Below are 23,460 nucleotides of genomic sequence, written 5' to 3'. Positions count from 1 at the left end.
TTTCAAACCCCTATTCCACAACCTTAGGGGTTGAATTTTCAAAAATCCTTTCTTAGCTGATGCCTACGTCATAATAGCTATCTGCATGCCAAATTTCAGTCCGATCCGTCTAGTAGTTTGAGCTGTGCGTTGATAGATCAGTCAGTCAGTCAGTCAGTCAGTCACCTTTTCCTTTTCTATACTTAGATGACATGCTCTATTACCTAATTGAATTTAAAATTTACGCTTTTACGGAATTTATTATAAAAATAATGACACATATTTATTTTTCGGTACTTATCTTCTACAAAATATTTTTATATCTAATATTACACTTTCTTGTTTAGTTTAATCATTCGTATTCAAAATAATATCTTGAAACAGTAAAAATAATATTAAGTAGTAAAAATGTAAATGTTTAAGAAATCGGTTTGATATGATTTACTCTCTCAAATCTACATACTATCATTAATTAAATAATTCGAATCTTTACCTTTTTAAAGAATAAGGATTCTTAGCTAGGTAATAATATTACCTGTAGGTATAGTGGAGTCAAAGGTACTGATTCTGAGCAGACCTAAACTTTAGAGTATTCATATCCTCTTCTTACTGATGTAATATGAAAAGGACAGACATAGTTTAACAGTTTTAAATTTAATTTAGAGCTGTCAAACCTCGTAACTTTTTCTGCCAGCCGCGAGTCTATTGTTTAAATTTGTAGTGTGCACTAAAATTTAGTCTTTAAATGTAAATAGCATTTGACCTCCTCTACTACCTCTCAAAGAGACCGTAATGTTTTACTGGACGTCATGTATAAATATCATACATTTATGGTAAAAATAATATGATATATAAAAAATTAAAATTAAAAAAAAAGATCATAACAATCGGAGCTGTTTCTGAGGACTTCCGACGAAAAGGCTTCATTGACTCCACTATAGTTGACTTAACCCATATTTTTAATTTTTTATGTTATCTTTTGTTTTTATCTTCTTATAATATTATAACCACTGTTTTTATTTGGAATATTTTAATATCCACTAGGTATGTTTATTGTTTAATACCCATAAAAGTTTATACTTAAATAATAATTTAACACAAAAGACTATATGAGATTACTTTAATACTTAAATATAATTTTAAACGGCATATATCTCTATCTATCTAAAGCACTATTGACTAGAATGAGTATAAGTTATACACAAATAGGTTTCAGACTTAAGTTCTGAACTATGGAATGGTAAGTAGTGTATAATACGGGACGGGTCGAAATGGCAATCGGGAAGGGAACGCCCCGCAACCGCATACCCGCATAGCCCCCCGCGCTAACCCAGTGCGGGTGACGTGCGGGTTTGCGGGGCGTCCGTCCCCCTGCCACATACCCCGATTGCTATCTAGACCTGTCGCGGACTATAGGTATGTGTTAATTATTATCTATTCAACATCTAAAACCTATTTTTATAAACTATTGAATGCCATAAATGTAACAATAGCTTTAATACTACATGTCCAGACTTTCGTTTTTGACGAAATTATTTTTTCACTATATTCACAACTATATCCGTAACTGTATAGAAGTTAGTTGGTTGCGACTCACAACCACTCTAAAAGCTTTCAGTAAAATAGCAGGACATAAAAACCTACGATATAAATTATTTGCTGGCACCATAATTTACTTTTAACGAAGAACCTCAGTGTAGGATGTGGTAAATAAAATTAAATATCTGCGTATTATAGACAGTTACCGGTAGAAAATATTGTACATCGACCTTTAGAAAAGGATTTCGGTTTCGTAGAGAGCGTTGTCTTTGCCACTCATACCTATCTATGTAACGTTTTGTCGGTCTCAATGACAGATACGAAACCGTTGTCTCTTTCCAAAAGCCGACGTACAATATTTATTATATTACCGTACACAATATATCGGAAGGAATTTAATACAAATTTGTAAACTCAACATTTTCCTGAACCATAATATTTCTCGGTATTTCCCTACTTTTTCAGAATTTTTATATTTTAAATACAGTCCGACAAGGCTCTTTTGGCACTTGAATGACATTGACAGGGGGGCGCTGTTGGAGAACAAAGGCTTAGACTATTCAAACAAGAACAAATGGGATACTGGGGCCGATTCTCTAGTACACAATCTCTAAACTAAACTAAATTAACAGGTCTAAATCTAATGCTATCCTTTTCCGAAAGCAACATTATGAAAGGGATAGCAATAGATTTAGACGTGCCATTTTAGTTTAGTTTAGAGATTGTGTACAACGGAATTAGCCACATTGACGGCAACGTTAGTTCCGATTTTCGCCACGCGCCAAAAGAGCTTTGTCGCACTGTACGTTTAAGACTAGGTGCATACTTAATGGGTGTTTTTGGTGGCTTCTGAATCACCGAATATTCTAGATCCTATAACAGCATTCCGTCAGAACTATCAACCGGTCGTCCTATGTTAAGAGCACCCTTCTTTTCAAGTAGATATATAATTTAAAATCCAATAATTATATAGTATAACTATAACTAGCTTACGCTCGCGACTTCGTCCGCGTGGACTACACAAATTTCAAACCGCTATTTCATCCCCTTAGGGATTGAAATTTTAAAAATCCTTTCTTAGCGGATGCCTATGTCATAATAGCTATCCTATCTGCATGCCAAATTTCAGCCCGATCCGTTTAGTAGACAGCTGTGCGTTGATAGATCAGTCAGTCAGTCAGTCTAAGTCTGGAAAAGGTGACTGACCAGTCACCTTTTTTTTATATATTTAGGTAGATTTGATTTTGTAGATAGACTTCAAAGACGCTGTTATATCTATCCGCGGAAAGAAGTTAGTATAGCGCTCTCTCTGTTACGTAACCCCATACAAACGATAGAGGCAAAAATCTCAACCATTCACAAACACGTTTTCAAAAAACATTCGAAATTCAATTCGAAAATGTTTACCAAAAAACATTCGAAATTCAATTAGAAAACATAGTTGCGTTAGAGAGCGCTATGGCTATACTACCTTCTTTCCGGGATAGAGTATATAGTTTCTCCCACATCTCAGCACATCTATGATGGAAAATCAGTCCTATAGCCTGTATAAATAAGGTAACTTATGCTAACTAAACTAAAGCGCCGCGTCACACGAAGGAGGGCGAACGCGAGTCGATGGTGGTGACGACGCGCTTCCCCACCGGGCCCGGCCACTGCCAGCCGCTGTAGCTGAGAGCCACCAGTCACACAGGCCCTGAGCATTCTGTGCTTTCCTGTAATGATAAATAATTAAGGTTATTTTTATCTATGTATAATATAATATAAAAAAAGATCTATGTATAATGTATAATAAAGAAAAAGTCGGTTAAAAAGAAAAAGCGAAAAACTGACTGACTGATCTGTCAACGCACAGCTTGAAACTACTGGACGGATCAGGCTGAAATTTGGCATGCACATATATTTTTGTTTATGTTTATGCATAATAGTTTTTGATTTCTCGTGCAAAACATCGAAAAAATACCCGAGTGCGGAACCCTCGGTACGCGAGTCTGACTCGCACTTGGCCGGTTTTTTTGTTCCAAAAAGACTGCAGAAAATTAGTAACCCCAACTAATTTTTACTTGGATTAAAAAAAACGGAGCTTACTCAAATTAAGCGAGCTCAAAGTCTAGAACAAGTAGTTGCCGGGCCGCGGCCGTAGGTGACGGTTGTGCATCTCCATCTGCACTATCTTCATGAACTCCTATAAGGCACTTACAGTTTGTGAAAGGTTAAAATTCTTTCCGTGCATGGGGCTCGCGGGCCCGTTGCCGCTGGTGGTGAAGTAGCAGCCGGGTCGCGGCCGCAGGTGACGGTTGTGCATCTCCATCTGCACTATCTTCATGAACTCCTATAAGGCACTCACAGTTTGTGAAAGGTTAGGTCTTTCCGTGCATGGGACTCGCGGCCCCGTTGCCGCTGGTGGTGAAGTAGCAGCCGGGTCGCGGCCGCAGGTGACGGTTGTGCATCTCCATCTGCACTATCTTCATGAACTCCTATAAGGCACTCACAGTTTGTGAAAGGTTAGGTCTTTCCGTGCATGGGACTCGCGGCCCCGTTGCCGCTGGTGGTGAAGTAGCCGCCGGGTCGCGGCCGCAGGTGACGGTTGTGCATCTCCATCTGCACTATCTTCATGAACTCCTATAAGGCACTCACAGTTTGTGAAAGGTTAGGTCTTTCCGTGCATGGGACTCGCGGCCCCGTTGCCGCTGGTGGTGAAGTAGCAGCCGGGTCGCGGCCGCAGGTGACGGTTGTGCATCTCCATCTGCACTATCTTCATGAACTCCTATAAGGCACTTACAGTTTGTGAAAGGTTAAAAGTCTTTCCGTGCATGGGACTCGCGGCCCCGTTGCCGCTGGTGGTGAAGTAGCAGCCGGGTCGCGGCCGCAGGTGACGGTTGTGCATCTCCATCAGCACTATCTTCATGAACTCCTATAAGGCACTTACAGTTTGTGAAAGGTTAAAAGTCTTTCTGTGCATGGGACTCGCGGGCCCGTTGCCGCTGGTGGTGAAGTAGCAGCCGGGTCGCGGCCGCAGGCGACGGTTGTGCATCTCCATCTGCATTATCTTCATGAACTCCTATAAGGCACTCACAGTTTGTGAAAGGTTAAAAGTCTTTCCATGCATGGGACTCGCGGGCCCGTTGCCGCTGGTGGTGAAGTAGCCGCCGGGTCGCGGCCGCAGGTGACGGTTGTGCATCTCCATCTGCACAATCTTCATGAACTCTATTTGAGCTGCTAGCTTCTGCACTTCTTCCTACAGTGAGAAAAATATGCTTTAACATTTATTTCCTTAAACTTTTACGAGGTACGTGGAATTTGTACAAAGCTCGCCGATTGCTTCGTTTCGATTGCTTCGTTTTTTTAAAAACCGTGGGAATGGGAACTCTTTGATTTTTTTAAATAAAAAGTAGCCTATGCATCTCGGAGAAGGATGCAAGCTATTATGTTATACCTACTTTCATCCAAATCGGTTACACAGTCGGGCCGTGAAAAGGTAACATACAATCTTTCGCACTTCGCGGAGTGTGGCTTGTTAGAAAACTTTCTGTCGCACACACTGCGAACATCAGAAGCGGACTGATCTGGAAAAATTCTGATAGGTTTGTGACGTCATTGTATGGGCATTCGCCTTCCGGCGAGTGTGTGAATTTTCTGACAGACAATTTCTGATCTTAGAAGTCACTTTTGACGTTAACACCTTGGAATTTCTACAATCCTGAGCAGGAGTTTGTTTTGCTGAACCTGTAACCGGCGCTTTAGGTAGGCAGGTATGGCCTCTTCACAGTTCGCTCTTTGTTCGCTAGTAGTAATACGGGTTTTCTCCGATTGGTCGGGACGGCCAAACAGGGGTGCAAGCCTCGAGGCATGGCCGAAAGGATATTCGGGTGGGGCGCACGTCATCTTGGCGAGGCTGTTCGCTAGTGCTCTTACCTTAAGCTCCTCATTCTCCTGGTAGAGGTCAGGCGGCTCATCAGGCACTAGACCGATTCCATTTAGGGAAGAGGACGCGGGAACGCCGCGCGCACGCGCCCTACTGTCCCACGTGTCGCCCGTACCGCGCACCACGCGCAGAACCTATAACAAGTAACGGATTATACTTAAGACTGAAGAGAGGTCTCTCCGTCACACGCTCCATACAAACGTAATTTGGCTCTCATTTTGAATACTAACCAATTAAACTCAATGGATACGTTCTAGGAACTAATATCTATTTCCGCGGAATAACAGATTTTCTTTAAAATATTCATTTTCATTACACGGCCCCAAGAATTTACATACAAATCTTTAAACCCGGAAAACCTGGAAAAATCTGGAAAACCACAGACGTATTATATAGATAGGTATTAGTTTGTAGAATGTGTCTTCAAAATTATATTATGTGAACCACACTACGTTTTTATGGAGCAAGTGACGGAGAGTCCTCGGTTAACGATCGGCGATTCATGTAAAACAATCGAATTATTCGATTGTTTTTATTACATAACAATTTGTCAGGTTATTGTTAAAAATTGATTTGAATTTTGAGAAATGATATAGGTAAGATTATTTATTTATTGAAGGTAGTTTAATTAAGTTGATACTGGACTCCTTTGATATCATTCATTTTAGATGGCGTAAATTTGTATAAATACGGGCATTTTGACAGGAGCTGTCAAGTTTTTCTATTTATCATTCGAAAAGTTTATATTGGAAAAATATAAAGTTAGATTGAATAGGCAACTTCTGGGCAATCGCGCCATCTAAGCTGCATCATCACTTGCCAGCAGGTCTGATTGCAGCCAAGCGCTAGTCTTTAAGTCAAAAATAAGCCTACCAGCTAGACTTGCCACCATAAATCTTACCTTTGGTAGAAACACAAGCAACACTGTAGTGGATGTGGATAACTGTGTTCTGATGAAGCCGAGTAGATATTTTATATCAGGGCCAGCTCGTGGAAGGATAAGTAAGCTGAAATAAATTAACGGAATCTATTAAAACCTTCTTAATAATCGCCGTTATTTAAGTTTAGATTTTTTATTTATTTATTTAGATTTATTTAACTGACATAATATACCGAACGGACCGTCTCAAGCATCGATGGTCTCAAGCAAGCGAAAGGTACACGGTACACCACTAGACAATTTTGTAATACGAAGAACATTTTAGTACAGTAACTAAAGCCGTTTTTTTTTTGGTCAACCTCGCACTAAATTTCCGATTCAATTTCTTTTTTTTTAGGATAAGGGTCACTTACTCCTACTTCGGCCTGTTTTTTGTTTATTGTTTTTCTATTTCGGCCGATAACTTTAAAATATTGGAAAAACCGGTTCATTAAATCGGCCATAAATCGTAAACGGTAAGTTTTACAAAAAAGCTTACAAGAAACAAAAGATGCGAAATTTTATTTTCTACAATAATAGTCTATTTAATTTTTGCCCAAAAGTAGATAGTTTTCGAGATATCAGCCAAAAACTTTCCTTTAAGATTGCGATCGAAGCTCCACCTGGATCTGTCAGCATTTTGTCATTTTACCCTTTTACCACAGTGACCCTTAACCTAAAAAAAAAAAAATTGGATCGGAAATGTAGTGCGAGGTTAAAATGCTCTATTTACTGGACTAATTTGTGTGGGATAGGAACATACTTACTGAAAGGCAATCATCAGTGAATTGACAGTGAATATGTTGTATATCGCGATGGAGATAAGCCTCGCTTCGTTGTAGAGGCTTTCGGCGTGCCTCACTCGGTAGCACACTCTGACGCCCCATAATAAGAACAGGATCTCTCCTGCAAGTAATATGAATAGTTTTTCAAATCATCATCATCATCATCATCAACTGATAGACGTCCACTGCTGGACATAGGTCTCTTGTAGGGACTTCCACATGCCACGGTCTTGCGCCGCCTGAATCCAGCAGCTCCCTGCGACTCGTCTGATGTCGTCCGTCCACCTAGTGGGGGGTCTTCCAACACTGCGTCTTCCGGTGCGAGTTCGCCATTCTAGCACCTTGGGACCCCAACGTCTATCGGTTTTACTAACGATGTGCCCTGCGGCCTGCCCATTGCCACTTAAGCTTCGCAACCCGTTGAGCTAGTCAGTTACTCTAGTTCTCCTACGGATCTCCCAGTACGGATTTTTCACTCAAAGAATTCAAATATTCGGAATTTCGGAAAAATTGAAACACTTATTAAGTGGAGGCTATTATTTTAATCGATGAATTCCTTAGTGACAAAGTTGCATAGAACCAACCGGCTGAGCTGAGCAATTAGTTGCCCAAGATAGTCTAGTAAGTTATCACATTGAAATAAATAAATTTTGAGTTTGAATTCGTTTGGCACTAAAATCAGACTAAAGTTATCTCTGAAAGAAGCTTGTGCCATGTAAGTTGAAAGTTGAAACGAGTTGGATATCATCTAAGGTGCGATGTGATTTGTGAAGGAAAGCTAAAACTTGCGTATAAAGTTTTGGCTTTCGTTGAGCGGAAAAGGCGTCTATTGTTTAACTATTTTTCCCGTCAAAGCCCATTCATACGGCATTAGCAACCGCACGATTTTATATGCTAAATCTTACTGACTACCTAGGTGTGTAGTGGCGCATACACTGAGTAGATATAGAACCGTTCACACGGTAAAAACCGTGTACGTCTTTTACAATAATATGTGTGTGGCTCTATATATCTATTAACTCAATGTATGCGCTTCTACGTATTTAGATTTATCGTACGAAAAACGTGCGGTGGAGATGCAGAGTGAACGCAGTCCCAACATTAGCTAAAACGAGTCTGAAATGATCGGGCGCAAAAAATGCATAGTTTCTCTATAAATATTTCAGTACTTGCCTATAGCTAAACTATGGTCCCACCAGTTGTATGTGCACTGTTTGAACTTCAGCCCTTTGTTGTCTGTGATCTGAAAGTGACAAACAAATTATTATAAAAAGAGGGTAGGTTGGCAATCGACACACGTATTTGTAAAATGGAGTTTAGAAAATAAATGAGATGAAAATGGCCAAGGAGCCCGCTAGACGTGGTTCATTGAGGCTTTATGGGGACTTTTATGTTTGTATTTTCAGTGGAAATAAATTATAACGATCTGTTTATTGAACATGGCGGATGACTCGATGCGATAGTTACGTGAGTGAAAACCTTGACATATTTTGTTCCTAAATATATAGTTTAGACTCACTACTTCAGCGTCAGGTGGTGCGGACAGTGTCCAAGTGCCAAGATACACCAGCATGATGAGGATGATAGGCGCCATCCACTGCAGCAACTGCTTGTCTGTCAGCTTTAGTTTATGGGCTGACTTGACACGGTACGTGAGTGAAACCCTGGAATAATTTGATGGATACGCATAATTTCTCATAATATGTTACAGACTTGCAGTAGAGACTAGAGATATCTATGATTTTAATATTGTAATTTGCATTTAGTATTTGAAGGACAATTAGTAGGTAAGTAATTCTCATCGTGATCCGCCAAAGCGATAAACTATCTTTATAGGCGTATAGGTAGGTACTTATTAAGGAATACAGACAAAAGTGGAGCTAGGCTTACTTACAACAACTACTTTTCTTGGACAAAACATTTCGAAACCTGACGTGTTAATAGACATCTTATTCTTGGAATCTCCAATATCAAGTCTTATTTCTATATTCCAGGGCCTAAAGGTACTTACCTAATCATGATTATCAATAGAACGTTCTTAAGTGTGCCTACTATAAATTGGGACTGTTGAAGAAATAATTTATTTATTTAATTTTGTTGTCATAATTACGTACCTCCAAGTTTTCATAAGCAGAGCAGTGTAGGTAATACAAAAACCCATGTGCCGCGTCCATTTCGTGGCGATGCAGGAATAACGGTCCAATACGGGAAATATAGCTGCCATCTGGAAAATAACGGGATGTGCTTTATCATTTCTGTTCTGTATCTTCATTTTCATGTGGTTGGGCGGGAAATGCCTTGTGTGGGTGGCATTTTAAGTTCGTACCTAATTTTTCATTGATATAATATGCCTGAATGAGGAAAGTAGAGCCTTGAGTGGCGCGTTTTAGGGCTATGCCCAGTAGTGGACACAACGTGTTTATGGTTTAGCCCCTTGTACCGATCTTGACGTTGCACAGAAATAGCTTTTGTCTTGGAGAAGGAAAATCTTCCCGGAAAATCAAAGAGTTCTCACAGTATTTTTAAAATCTAAATCCACGCTGACCAAGTTAGTAAATAAATAAATAATAAATTCGGCCAAAAACAACAAATAAAATAATATAAAAAATACAAACAGATAGAGCACCAGGGTACCAAAGAAGTAAATTGGTAGACCTACCTCCATATACATAATAGCGCAGCCAAGTAGAGTGATGGACAGAAAGACGGGGCTAGCGACGCGAAACACTTTGACTCGACGGTGGTGTCGCGTGTAGATCGTGAGCAGTACCGTCATCACCGCACACGTCACGGAAATCACCAATAGAGATATCCTGGGCAAAGAATTTTCAACTTTAGTCTTGGTATCATCAAGCTACAGTACGAAGGTATACAGTTTGCTAAACTGTATTGCCGCTGTGAACATAGCCGCGTTTTACGGCACAGAATGCTTTTAGGTTTCAGTGGGCGTAGTTGAACGTGCTCTGCCCAGTTTCCGACCTTTATATCTTCCATTGGCACGTGTTCTCGCCCTACTCGACTGCCATGCGCAACTTTTAAACTTCCCACGTGTTCAGTGCGGTCATTAAGATTGACCATCACCTATGTTTACAATTTGGCGCCCAATGTGTCTGTGGACCAAAGTGATCTTGGAGGCTAGCATGGAAGTACAGTACGCGGCTAAAAGTGATGAACATCGATCTTTAGAAGGAGACAGCAGAGTTGTAGAGCACTGTCTCGGTCGTTGAGACCGACAAAGCGTCATATTGGTATGGGTGACAGAAACAACGCTCTACAAAGATGTCATTCTAAAGGCCGATGTTCATCACTTTCGGCCGCGTGTACTGTAGTGATAATTTGGTTGAATATATTTGTTATTATATTCTTGCTTTGCTTATTATACACCTACTTGCTTCGATAATGCACCTTCACAAGATATGATTCATAAAATGATATTTAAACGTGCTATGCTATACATATGTACTTACCTATCATTATGTTAAGTCAACACACAAAGTCGATGTAATTGCTCTGTTTATTTTCGCTGTAGGAAATTCACAGAAGACGTTAATTAAACGTTTTAAAATAAACAACTTTGTATTTTGCATCGAGTAATTGCTGATAAACTCGAGACTTCCAATAGGATAGGGAATCGTACGGCGCAAGGACGAGGTGGCGATATCTAATAAAATCCATTATTGCTTGTATTAACACTGCGTATCCAATCAACTTAATTATATGGCTTCAAAGTAAACAAGCTTTCAAGGCAAGTCTTGTTGATGTATCTTTAAAGTGGATTGTTTTTAACCGACGACGTTAGAAAATAGAGGAGCGTTGACTTTTCTTAAATAATCATGCCGGCATCCGGCAACGCATCGGCAGTTCCTCTGGTGCTGCAAATTATCATGGCCGGCAGTAATCAGTTAACATCAGGTGACCCCGCCTGCTCGTTTAAAATCTCTATTAAAATAAATAAAAATGATGAGCTCTCTAGGTTGGCGCGCGATGCTTAGAAGATGCCCATTGCCTCGAAGTTATTTAGGTTATAGGAAACATGGTCATCGAAAGGGCATCCGCATTCCACACCTAGCGATTCGTATCAGAAACGTTTCGTAGGTACAAGTACCTATAGTTCGCGACAGATCGACAACCCGGTGCGGGTGAGCAGGGCGTTCCCCCGCCTCATACCCCAATTGCCATGTCGACCTGTTGCAATTGGACGTAAATAAGGTGGGAAGACAAGAGACGGCAGCTGATTACGTTTACATTAATTAGGTAGGTATGTAGGTACTTACCTAATGGATGACACGAACAGTGTTGTTTATTGTTTTGCATTAATGAGGTGAACAGGAATAGAATTGGGTGTTCCACTAAAATCAATAAGGTGGATTTTCTGATTTTCCTATGTGCTAATGCACATATAAATTAAGAAAGCTTTATGGAAAAGATTCAAGTTTCTAGATCCGGACGGTTTGAACTGTAGGTTTATAATATACTAGCTTATGCCCGCGACTTCGTCCGCGTGGACTACACAAATTTTGAGCCCCTATTTTACCTCCTTAGGGGTTGAATTTTCAAAAAAAGGTGTCTAAATAAATAAAATAAATAATGGAAAGGGGTCACAACCCTCAGCAATGAGGAATAAGGATGCAAAGAGATAGTTACCGAAAAGGCCAGTTGTATGTAGCTAGACAAGGCTCCGGGCCCCGACAAGTCTCACAACCAGGTTGACACATCAGACATTCGTATGGTTCGCTCCAATTTTCTAAGCCGTTTTCTGCATATTCTTGGTACGCAACTGTAAAAGAAAATGATATTTGTATTAGATTGATTGATAGGTGAGGGCTCAATCACTCATCATTTTCTTATTTAAACTGTTGGTTGGTAATTAAGGAAAACCAAGAAAAAATGAATGTCTGAAACGTGGGATCCTTTCTGTAGGAACGATTTTGGTTTTTTTTACAATGAATCAGAAGCTTGATTCGCTATAAATAGTCCGCTGAAACAGATCAAATCTGTATGGTGCAACATGCAGCACACGATATGCACCGCCCGCTCTCCCAGTGCCTCCAATAGGCGGGAAAAGTCAGCCACCAAGCAAGCAATACGCGCCACCACCACGCCTGCTTGCACGTTGTGTGGTGGGCGGGCGGTGCATATCGCATGCTGCATGTTGCACCATACAGATTTGATTTGTTTCAGCGGATTATAGCAAATGAAGCTTCTGGTTCATTGTATATCATGAATTTCCGCAAAATAACGCATGCTTCTATAAAAGTTGCCTATTCACTCTTGTTTTAAAGATACCCCCCGGGTTGTAAATGGTAGGAGACACAGATTGTGGAAGAGTATTCTAAACCTTAGCCATGCGTATGAGAAGGATACTTACCTTCAACAAGTGATCCGTTAAATCCTTCGGGATGGTGAATGGAATAGTATCCTGGTCGGCACCTGCAGATGTAGGATCCGCGCGCCCAGCCAGCGTGACGGACGCTTATCTCACGATTCGGTTTGTAATCACACTGAAATTTTTATTTATTTATTCTTACCAGCTACAAGAGGTAATAGCCTAGTGGTTAAGACGTCTGCCTCGAGGGGGTCGGTGGTTCGATTTCAGGCAGGCACCTCTGACTTTTCGGAATTAGGTGTACTTATTATGTGCGTTTTAACAAAATAAATATACTTAGTTACCTACAGAATAGGTTGATCAATACATAAATCTAAATAAACTATAAATGACCATTAAATCTACCATGGATAATAGTTAATACATATACCTAACTTAGAAAGGTAGGTAGGTACTCCGACCGAATTACTGAAACAATATTATAAGAGCGCTCCAAACGCTAAATGACTGTTTTTGACATTTTTTGTAATGAACATAATTTCAAAATTCAGGCACTTAATATGAATGAAGCCCTCAAACGAAAGTCCAGAATTCAGAAGTGATACTTTCCGTTACTAGGAGAAAAATAAACCTAATAAGTAAATTGGGATGGTGCCTATGTCAAAAATAAATTGTTTCTTAGTAAATAGTAAATTCTTCCAATATTTGTAAAATCCACGCCCACTATTAGTTGTTTGATAACCATTTTAAATTACCGATTTTACTAAAAAGGTACGACAAGAAGACGAAGTGCATATTTATTTTCATACAAGCTCCCATAAGAAGCGAGCATTTTGACGTTTGATAAAAAGTTGCTGATTTGACTAGTGGCACAATGATGGCACAATGTCTTTGCATATTCAAAGACTTGTTTAGTAACTAGAAAATAACTGAGCTAGTGAAGATGGAAATCAATCAATTGAAATTTACGTACGAAAGTTGTTTCGTTAGGGCACTTGTGAGTTCCATGGAATGAATAAATTTGATTGTCGTTCCCCTCTTCGCCGTCCATTTCGCACTGATTTATCTCCAGATTCGATATATCAACGTCTAACGAAATGACGCCTTTTAATCTGAAACAGAAGATTGAGACTGCTTTGTCAGTTGGTCTTGGTAGGGATAGGGCGGGGACACCCGCATGTCCGCGGGGTGCCCTCCGCCTCTACCCTGATTGCCATCCCAAACTGTCGTGTAGGTAAGGTGCCATGGGGTAATTTTGTCAGGAATTTCTATGAGATGATCTTTATTTCGGTTAATTATATAAATAATTTTTCTAATTAGGCCCATTTATGATTTATGATTTATCTATCGAAAGATATTTTGAGAAACATTATATGAGATACTCAAAAAGTTTTTTTAATTTTAACCCTTGAAAAATTCTCTGTCTTGGGGTATTTATGAATTCTGACGCTTACGTTTGTTTTTCGATTGTCTTTACTCTAGTTTATAATAAAGTAATAAAAAAATTGGAGTCAAATACCCAATTACGGAGTAACAACGCGGAATCTCTTACCTGTAATGAAGGTATTCACCGGTGACTTGCCTTCAAACAGTTTCATTTCTAAGACTTAGTTAAATACACGGTATTCCATTAAATAGGACTTGGATACTGCTTTTGAGTACATGCCATCGCACAAGTATTACTTAGAGAAAATCCCTAACGTTCGTGAAACTTATCTGATGTTGGAAGCAAAGTTTCGTAGAAGTTCTAAAGATACTGCTAGAGATTCTAGTGTAAGTTAAAATTAACTATACGTAAATCTTATTTACTTAGTAAGGGCGGGAAAGGGATGTGTCTAAGTTTTCTAGTCCATATATCTACTTAATTTACTTACGCACAGTAAGATTTAACTTATAACTTCCTCGAGTAGCAATACGGTAGGCATTTGACTAGTTATGTCAAAAATAAATTATTGCTCATTTATTAAATAGAGGGTCTTCCAAATTACGTAAAATCCACGTCCTTTGTTAGTTTTATGTGTGATAACCATTTTAAATTATCGATTAAACTAAAAAAGCACATCAAATGATTGTGACGTCACATACCGGTATTTCAAAGAATCTCGCATAGGTACTAAGCGTGCGTTTTGACGTTTTATAAAAAGTAACTGATTTGATTAGTTGTCAAATACCGAATTATTAATGGAAACATTACACAGGTAAATTATACACTCTCAAGTACGAGTGAAAATAATTGTCTAAGTTACAATATGAAATAGCATACCTAATTTGGACTCATCCTTAATGTTATTCGGAGCCTTAATTATTCTTTTTCATGATGTTTTATGAGCAATCGTTATTTTAGTTCTTGAGACTCTAATAAATACTGACTACACTATAATAAGAGCCGTGATAGCCTTGTGGTTAGGACGTCCGCCTTCTATTTGGGAGGTTCTGAGTTCGATCCCGGGCACGCACCCTGAAGGTGAAGGAAAACATCGAAAACAACCTGCATGCCTGAGAGTTCTGCATAATGTCCTCGAAGGTGTATGAACTATGAATTGGCCAGCGTGGTGGACTATGACCTTCTCATACTGAGAGGAGCCCCGTGCTCTGTAGTGAGCCGGCGATGGGTTGATCATGATGACACTAATAATTTCAGAAAAGCTAATTTTATGAGGGACTAAACCATGAAACTACTTATACTATAGTACGCGACAGGTCGAGATAGCAATCGGGGAGGGAACGCCCCTCACACCCGCACAGCCCCCGCGCTAACCCTGTGCGGGCGAGCGCGGGTTAGGTGCGGGTGTGAGGGGCGTCCCCCGCCTCAAACCCTGATTGCCATTTTGACCTGTCCAGGACTATACCTAACTTTCTCCGCAATATGAAGTTTTTGTACTAATTTTGGTGGCTCAAAGGCTTTCAAAGGAATAAATAAATAGAACAGCGCGACTGAATCCTAAAAGTTAATGAATAATTCAAACTTACCCGCGGATGGTTGACACGGGGACCGTATAAGAGAGCAGCCAACGTTTCGCCTCGCAACTGTAGTAAGGGTACGTCCACCACCCCTCCATAGTCGCCCCAGGTGGTGAGGGCATGAACTTCGGCGATCTTACCGATTCACTTTCTTGGGCCGATACGTACCTACAACAAATTCTATGTAAGTAAACAGAGATAATATCCATCCCTAAATCTAAAAGATATCGGACATTTCTTAGATCCAATCACACTTACATACCTACCAAATTTCATGATTCTAGGTGAACGGAAAGACATGTCTGTCAGTCTGTCTGTCAAAGTGATCCTATAAGGGTTCCTTTTTCCTTTTGAAGTACGTAACCCTAAATATAAACTTACCACGGATATTCAATATCTGGTGGCTTTTCTAACTGCGGGGAAACAACAGCCACTGGTTCAGCAGCTCCAAACCTTTCCCACGCCACGGCGCTGTTAACCACCCCGTCTGTCCTGAGGGCTATCGCTCTTGCTCCAACGGCGCGTTCTGATGTGCTCGTGCCCATCACCAAGCCTTGCGATACTGCCATGAGGACTTCTGCAAGGAAAATTTGCTGTTAGGTTCCAATCAACAAGCAGCTCGAGTACACGACAGGTCGAGATAACAATCGGGGTAATCGGGGGGGGGGGGGTTATGAACTTTTGAGTGTTAAGAATGTATAGTAGTAAAAATGAAAAAATGTTTATTATTCTCTTTACATTGCCTTAAATGTAAAGAACGGTAACAACTGCTTTAGTTAGAAACTGTGTTACAGTTGTTAACGCCCACCTCCAGATTGAGAAATTAGGTACTAATAGAAATAAAAAGAAAAAAGAAAAAGCACAATGTTAAAAATCAATGTAAATTATTTTAGATAGATATATGTGTGTGTGTGTGTGTGCGCGCGTGTGAGTGTGTGTGTGTGTGTGTGTGTGTGTGTTTGTGTGTGTGTATGTGTTTTTCTGTGTATTATGAGATATGTGAATGGATTATTTCAAAGTTACGATGTCTTCCGTGTCACTATAAGAAAGTGCCTTGAGTAGTAGTTTTAGTAGTAGTAGTTATAATAGTAAGTAGTAGTAGTTTTAGTTGTAGAATAGTAGTAGTATTTTTAAAGCGCACATTACAAAGTGGAACACGAACAGCCTTTTAGTAGCCCTACTGTCAAAGGACGCGAGGTCACTCACTAAAATATGTTAATGTTTTTTTGTCTTTTACAGTTATGTCTATGGGCTTACGGTTGTGTGATTGTGTGTACTCTGTCTAGATTATAATATTTTCGATAGATTTTTTTTTTTTTTTTTTTTTTTTAAAAAGAATATTAGCCATGTTAAATGACTAATATTCCCATTTCCTCTCCAACTAAGCGTCAGGCTTGTGCTAGGAGTAGGTAGGTACGTCAATAGTGCAACGGGCGGGGTTTGAACCGTCGACCTTTCGGTTTTCAGTCCACTCCTTTACCCGTTGAGCTATTGAGGCTCTAAATAATAGATGAACATTAAATAAGTAATATGTACCTGGTTGTGTGGAAATCTTTGAGTTCTGCACAATAACTTTACACTGATAAAATTATGTCCGGAAGTTTTACCCCTATGTAGAACTTAAAGCCGTCGTGATCTCACTCTTAGAGTAACGTAATGAAAATAAATGTCCATACGAAGTTTTCACTATACATTTGTAGGATACCGGCTTTACTCACGTATTTAGTCGTCGCTAGCCCGACTAGTTTCGAACCCTTCCACTCCCAGCCTACTGAGTCACTAACTCAGTGTCTAACACTGACTGATAGCCACCAAGCTCATTTGACATTTGTTTTTAATCTATTGAAGGGTTTCTGTGAAAATTAGTTTAATGTCACCCAGTGAAGCAGCAATGTAGAACCAACCAATGTCCAATGAGCTCGGTGGCTATCATTCAGTATTAGACACCGAGTTCACCCCACAGTTCCACTGTTTCCACTGTTGTCCGTGTGTGTAAAGTGTATCAACGTTTTTCTCTTCCAAGTTACCAACTTAACTGACCAATCAAAAAGTGTACAATGGTACCCAACAGGGGTGTTACGGATATTCGCAACCGCAACCGCAAATGGAAACTGCTTGAGTTTCCGGGATGAAAAGTAGCCTATATCACTCTGCAGGTCTTTATCTATGCCTACCTACCCATGCAAAAAATCACGTCAAGTCGTTGATTGAAGGACGAACCAACAAACAAACACACTTTCGCATTTATAATAAGGGTAGGGATTAGTTCATGACTACGATATAATTTTTTTGTGTGAAATACCTATTCCACAAATACACGGTTTTCAGATTTTCCCGTATTCATAATGTCTAATAGTAGTAGTAAGAGTAATAGGGTCACGTTGGCACCCTTTGGGTACGGAACGCTAAAAATGGTTCTGAAAACTAATATAGTGAGCAACAGGGGAGGATTACAAAAAAGCAACAGCGTTTCCCGGCGCCTTTTCAAAATACCTCCCTCAGGTTGCCGCCCGGCCTTTGTCACTGGAGTAGATAATTAAGGCAACGAGGAACACAGTTTATTAAAGGCTTCATCTAATTAGTGAGACATAAAGCCGCGCTCTCTACGATAATCAAGTGTGATTTTAAGACTGCTAACCCAGGATTAGTGTCACATCATTTTATATTTATTTTTGGGTAATTTTTAGCGTTCCGTACCTCAAATGGAAAACGGAACCCTCATAGGATCACTTTGTTGTCTGTCTGTCTGTCGGTCTGTCAAGAAAACTTATAGGGTACATACTTCCCGTTGACCTAGAATCGTGAAATTTGGCAGGTAGGTAGGTCTTATAACAGAAGTAAAGGAAAAATCCGAAAACCGTGAATTTATGGTTACATCACAAAAAAAACATTCAAAATTCAATTCGAAAATGTTTTCAAAAAACATTTGAAATTCAATTAGAAAATATAGTTTCGTTTGTGATCGGTTGGGGTCTCAAAATGGTTAGCGCCCACTGAGATTTTTGTCTCTATAATTTGTATGGGATTACTTAACAGAGAGAGCGCTATACTAATTTGTTTCCGCGGATAGAGTATAGAAAACGAACTCACAGTGAGTTGAATTTTATACCAAGTAAAGTAAACGTGTAAAAGGAATTTCCTTTCAAATAAATCCTTTTAACAAGAAGATGAATATCACCATTAGAAAGGAATTATGTCGTTCTAAGCGCGTACTGACAGTGTTTATGTGCTGGTTGATTGATGAGATTTGCGGTCGCAAGCTCTCATATTATGTTATGTGTGTCTTGGTAGTTGATGCTGCTAATAACATTTTTCCTTTAAAATGAAAAGGGTTATATTATTGCAGACTTGTGAGTTGTGGTAATTTTTAGGGTTCCGTTCCGTACCTCAAAAGGAAAAACGGAACCCTTATAGGATCACTTTGTTGTCTGTCTGTCTGTCTGTCAAGAAACCTACAGGGTACTTCCCGTTGACCTAGAATCATGAAATTTGGCAGGTAGGTAGATCTTATAGCTGATATTTGGGGAAAAATCTGAAAACCGTGAATTTGTGGTTACATCACACGAGCCTGACTCGCACTTGGCCGGTTTTTTTAACTTTTAATTAAGTTGTGGTAATTATTAATCATAAGGATACCTACTGCAGACGTGGGTGCAAGTTTTCTTAGTTATCAAACTGTCTACCCTAACGCAATTGTAAACAGCTATCATAAGTTTTATCCTGGCAGAAAGGGATCTGGATGAAACACATCGATTGGTCGTTTCAATAAGTCCATTGTTTCTAGACTATTCGATCATCCTTACAAGAGGTCTCCAAACCCACTTGATGTAAGATGTTTGCAATATCGTCTCACGAAATAGCAGCATTCCACTTCCCTGTGTGCATTGAAGCTTGCAGACGACCGTATCGATGCGTGATGTACATCGATTTGATCGTCCCGACGAGTTTATTGCTTTGAACTATTTGATTATCGAGAACAGGATTAATTGATATTGTTTTGAAGGTGTCCAGGTCGAAACAGAGGTGGGCAGGGCTATATCTGTAGGACTACAGAGGACTGATGGATCCGTTTGCTACTAGAAAGGAAATCATATATCTACTGGAAAAAGAAACGTTGGATGACGACCATCTCGTGGGTTCGATGACATCACCAAGCTTGGTGAAAAACTTGGAAGAGACTCCAATACCAGTAAGAATTGCGTGTACATGAGAAGAAATATATCCACAATGGATAAGTATAGACTGATAAAGAAAAGAAGAAGATTCGATAATGTTTACCAGCCGTCTCTAAGAGCACTTCCACAATGCAGCATGTTCGCGGCGAGCTCGCGGCGTTCCACCTCGCTGCAAGGGCCCGGGCGGATTGATGCGTGACGTGAATCGAATTGACCGTCTCGCCGAACCTATTCTTTGAACTATTCGACTATACTTACCAGCGGTCTCCAAGCCCACTTGTTGCAGGATGTTCGCGGCGAAATCTGCCTGGGCCCTTACCGCGTTCTTCCTCGCTCCAAGGGCCTGGGCAGATCGATGCGCGACGTAGATCGACTTGACCGTCTCGCCGAGCCTACTGCTTTGAACTATTCTACTGTACTTGCCAGCGGTCTCCAAGCCCACTTGTTGCAGGATGTTCGCGGCGAAATCTGCCCGGGCCCTTACCGCGTTCTTCCACGCTCCAAGGGCTTGGGCAGATCGATGCGCGACGTAGATCGACTTGACCGTCTCGCCGAGCCTACTGATTTGAACTATTCTACTGTACTTGCCAGCGGTCTCCAAGCCCACTTGATGCAGGATGTTCGCGGCGAGATCTGCCTGGGCCCTTACCGCGTTCTTCCTCGCTCCAAGGGCCTGGGCAGATCGATGCGCGACGTAGATCGACTTGACCGTCTCGCTGAGCCTACTGCTTTGAACTATTCTACTGTACTTGCCAGCGGTCTCCAAGCCCACTTGATGCAGGATGTTCGCGGCGAGATCTGCCCGCGCCCTTGCCGCGTTCCACCTTGCTGTGTGCATTGGTGCTCGCAGACGACCGTAGCGATGCGTGACACAGAGCGCTCCGGTTGCGCCTGTGGCGACTGCGTGGACGAGCCGGAGTGACGACTCCAGTTTTTCCTACAAAAGAAACAAATAAAGTACTTGCTGCCTAAATGGTAGTTCGCGCCTGCGACTTCGTCCGCTCTGAATCTTTGTTTCGATGTAAACAGTGGTTTACATCGGTTTTAAGATTCCGGCTTAAAATTACTATTATGTATTAAGTATAAATGCGAATGTGTGTCTGTCTATCTGTCTGCTAGCTTTTCACAGCTCATCCGTTTGACCAATTTTGAAGAAATTTGATATAGAGTTAGGTTAGCATCCCGGGAAAACTGTTAAACTGAAAAAGTTCCCACTACGTCTATGATTACGGGGAAATAACAAATCAAAAAACATTATTTTTCTTTCTGGTTGTTTTAAAATAGATAACCACAGTAAAAAGAATTTTTGAAAATTCAACTCCTAAGGGGGTAAAATAGGGGTTTAAAATGTGTGTAGTCCACGCGGACGAAGTCGTGCGAATAAGCTAGTTCGTAAATATGATTTAATAAGTATTTTTAACCGACTTCAAAAAAAGGAGGAGGTTCTCTATTCGTCGGAATCTTTTTTTTTTTTTTTTTTATGTATGTTCCCCGATTACTCGAAGACGCCTGGACCGATTTTGAAAATTCTTTTTTTGTTTGAAAGGGCATACTTCAAAGATGGTCCCATTTAAATTTGGTGAAGATCTGATGAACATCTTCGAAGATAGATACTGGAACTCCTCAACGGATAAGAGTAAATTGCTCGCGATCAGTGTAATAGTTTAGTAAACAGTAGATTTTTAACTAGTCATAGCATAATTCCATGGGGCCACTAAAAATTGTGAAATAAATTTTTTTTACAAAAAAAATAAAAACCGACTTCGATACACAAACACTAAAAATTGAAAAATAATTTAATTTATTACCGAATATAATATGTATACAAGAGTTAATATAGTTCCATAATAATATTTTTTGGGGTCGGTGCCAATGAGGTGCCATTGTGGAGTCTCATAAAAATAAGAAGTCTAGACGATTCGCGCAGCTAAAGCTAATTGGCACCGGCACCAAAAAGTATTATTATGGAACTATATTAACTCTTGTATACATATTATATTCGGTAATAAATTAAATTATTTTTCAATTTTTAGTGTTTGTGTATCGAAGTCGGTTTTTTTTTTTTGTTAGTTTTTACGTTGTTTTCTACCTATGTAAAATATTATGACTAAAGTTGTCTAACGTCAGCACGACGACGGAACGTTCAGGGTGCTCTAAATACATGTCGGCCACTCGCAGCTCCTCATTTAGAAGGGCCCTTCGCTATTTGAAGCACCCTTCCACTCCTACACTGCACGGGGTAAATATAAACGTTTAGTATCGACGTACTTTTATTAGTACAAGCCAGCTTAAGTATTAAACAGACTTTTTTGCAATACATTGCTCGTAAAATGGATTTTACTTTTTTAATTTTTTACCGATTGCCATATCAACCTGTCGCATACTATACATTTGACGCAGGTAGTCTTAAAGTAGCCCTATTTTTCTTTGATTTTACGTCACCACAGCCTAATATTTGACATGTCGTCGATTCTGGATCATACCGAGAATTCCCTCAGTCCTCATAAGAGTTCACTCTGATGCAGGTACTCACTCTGTATGTTGTGACGTTGGCTGCATGTGCATGTGGAAGCGACAGCAACGCGAAGGGCAGCAGCAGCGCACTTGTCATGCGCCGCGGCGCTCTCATCTCCGGCAACCATTCGCGCGATTACGCGCTCTTCTGGAACAAAAGAACTTCGATCAAAACACAAGCCGGGGTAAAAGCAGTTTCATCCTCACTACTTGGATGCCTGGTGTACTTTGACCACCCTTTGAGCCTAGATCTTTAGATCGCACATGCAAATTGTGATCAAATCATAAATGAGGTAATCCGTAGGAGAACCAGAGTACCTGACCGACGTAACATTGTTTGAGGACCGATAGAGGACCCCCCCCCCCCCCCGTGGTTGACATACGGTTGGCGAGTCAGACTTGCGCACTGAAGGTTACGTGCTACAATCGTATTTCATCAACATTTTGCACGATAAACCAAAAACTATTATGCCTAAAAATAAATAAAAATCTGTTTCAGAATGTCCAAGCAAAGCCCTTTGGTATAGTAATCTTACTTTGAAAGTTGAAAATAGCATCATTTGTGCATGAAGAAATTTTAACTTTTTTTCTTGTGATGTAAGCACAAATTTACGGTTTTTAGATTTTTCCCCTCATGTCTGCTATAAGACCTACCTTCCTGCTAAATTTCATGATTCTAGGTCAACGGGTACCCTAAAGGTTTCTTGACAGACAAAAAGACAGATAGACAGACAGCAAAGTGATGATATAAGGGTTCCGTTTTTCCTTTTGAGGTACGGAACCCTAAAAGGCGAAAATAAAGCAGGTCGCTGAAATAACTTTTTGATGATTTTGTATGGATTTAACATGACAAAAGATTAGGCGAGACACCCGCCTATGAAAATTGCTGGCTTCATAGCAATTTGTTGGTCCGCTCTCCTTAAACAACCACATTCCCTACCATATCAAAGTTAATTGCGAAAGGAAATTTGCTCCAAGATTTTGTGTAAAACTTAGCACGCAAAATCTGTCTTAGTACTATACTACTCATACTTATGATGAAATATTCAGAATCTCGTGTGGAAACTTCAATAGGTAATTGCACTACAGTTTAAGTGCGGTTCTGTTTCCCAAGTTTGAAGCTAAATTCATCAAAGTTTGTAGCTGGAAATCCGATACAGTAGGATTTGAAATATGATTCTCATAACGCATACTAGCTCGGATGTGAGTTATTTATGACTGTAAAGTGTTTTGTTTCTGACATGTTTTTACTTTGTGTGATATATTATAAGTACACGTAGCAAAAATGTAAAATGCTGTTAGTAAATACAGTGTGTAACCAGAACGCTAGCAAAAAC

The 23,460-nt window shown here is 40.1% G+C and overlaps 1 protein-coding gene across 4 annotated transcripts in view; it reads right to left on the bottom strand.

The window, feature by feature from the left end:
* Nucleotides 1-2,271: 2,271 nt before the first annotated feature.
* The window catches only part of LOC117991472 (probable G-protein coupled receptor CG31760), a 74,958-nt gene continuing 53,769 nt past the window's right edge, over nucleotides 2,272-23,460 (bottom strand). For 2 of the 4 annotated variants that reach the window (XM_069504903.1, XM_069504905.1), the window contains 16 exons: nucleotides 22,143-22,271; nucleotides 20,363-20,546; nucleotides 15,816-16,011; nucleotides 15,444-15,602; nucleotides 13,447-13,585; nucleotides 12,516-12,648; nucleotides 11,792-11,924; nucleotides 9,807-9,960; nucleotides 9,262-9,371; nucleotides 8,667-8,811; nucleotides 8,321-8,390; nucleotides 7,130-7,268; nucleotides 6,345-6,450; nucleotides 5,434-5,577; nucleotides 4,595-4,756; nucleotides 2,272-3,233 (listed from right to left, as the gene is read on the bottom strand). In XM_069504903.1, coding sequence (XP_069361004.1) covers nucleotides 3,204-3,233; nucleotides 4,595-4,756; nucleotides 5,434-5,577; nucleotides 6,345-6,450; nucleotides 7,130-7,268; nucleotides 8,321-8,390; nucleotides 8,667-8,811; nucleotides 9,262-9,371; nucleotides 9,807-9,960; nucleotides 11,792-11,924; nucleotides 12,516-12,648; nucleotides 13,447-13,585; nucleotides 15,444-15,602; nucleotides 15,816-16,011; nucleotides 20,363-20,546; nucleotides 22,143-22,238 — 2,100 coding nt within the window. In that variant the 5' untranslated portion in view covers nucleotides 22,239-22,271 and the 3' untranslated portion in view covers nucleotides 2,272-3,203. Of the gene's footprint in view, nucleotides 3,234-4,594; nucleotides 4,757-5,433; nucleotides 5,578-6,344; nucleotides 6,451-7,129; nucleotides 7,269-8,320; nucleotides 8,391-8,666; nucleotides 8,812-9,261; nucleotides 9,372-9,806; nucleotides 9,961-11,791; nucleotides 11,925-12,515; nucleotides 12,649-13,446; nucleotides 13,586-15,443; nucleotides 15,603-15,815; nucleotides 16,012-20,197; nucleotides 20,242-20,362; nucleotides 20,547-22,142; nucleotides 22,272-23,460 lie in introns of those variants that run through there. The other 2 variants (XM_069504904.1, XM_069504906.1) reach the window with 2 other exon arrangements.

Source organism: Maniola hyperantus, chromosome 19, assembly GCF_902806685.2.
Source record: "Maniola hyperantus chromosome 19, iAphHyp1.2, whole genome shotgun sequence".
In the NCBI taxonomy this organism is placed as follows: domain Eukaryota; kingdom Metazoa; phylum Arthropoda; class Insecta; order Lepidoptera; family Nymphalidae; genus Maniola; species Maniola hyperantus.
Note: the sequence above shows the minus strand (reverse complement) of the source record. Positions and strands in the feature narration are given on the sequence as shown.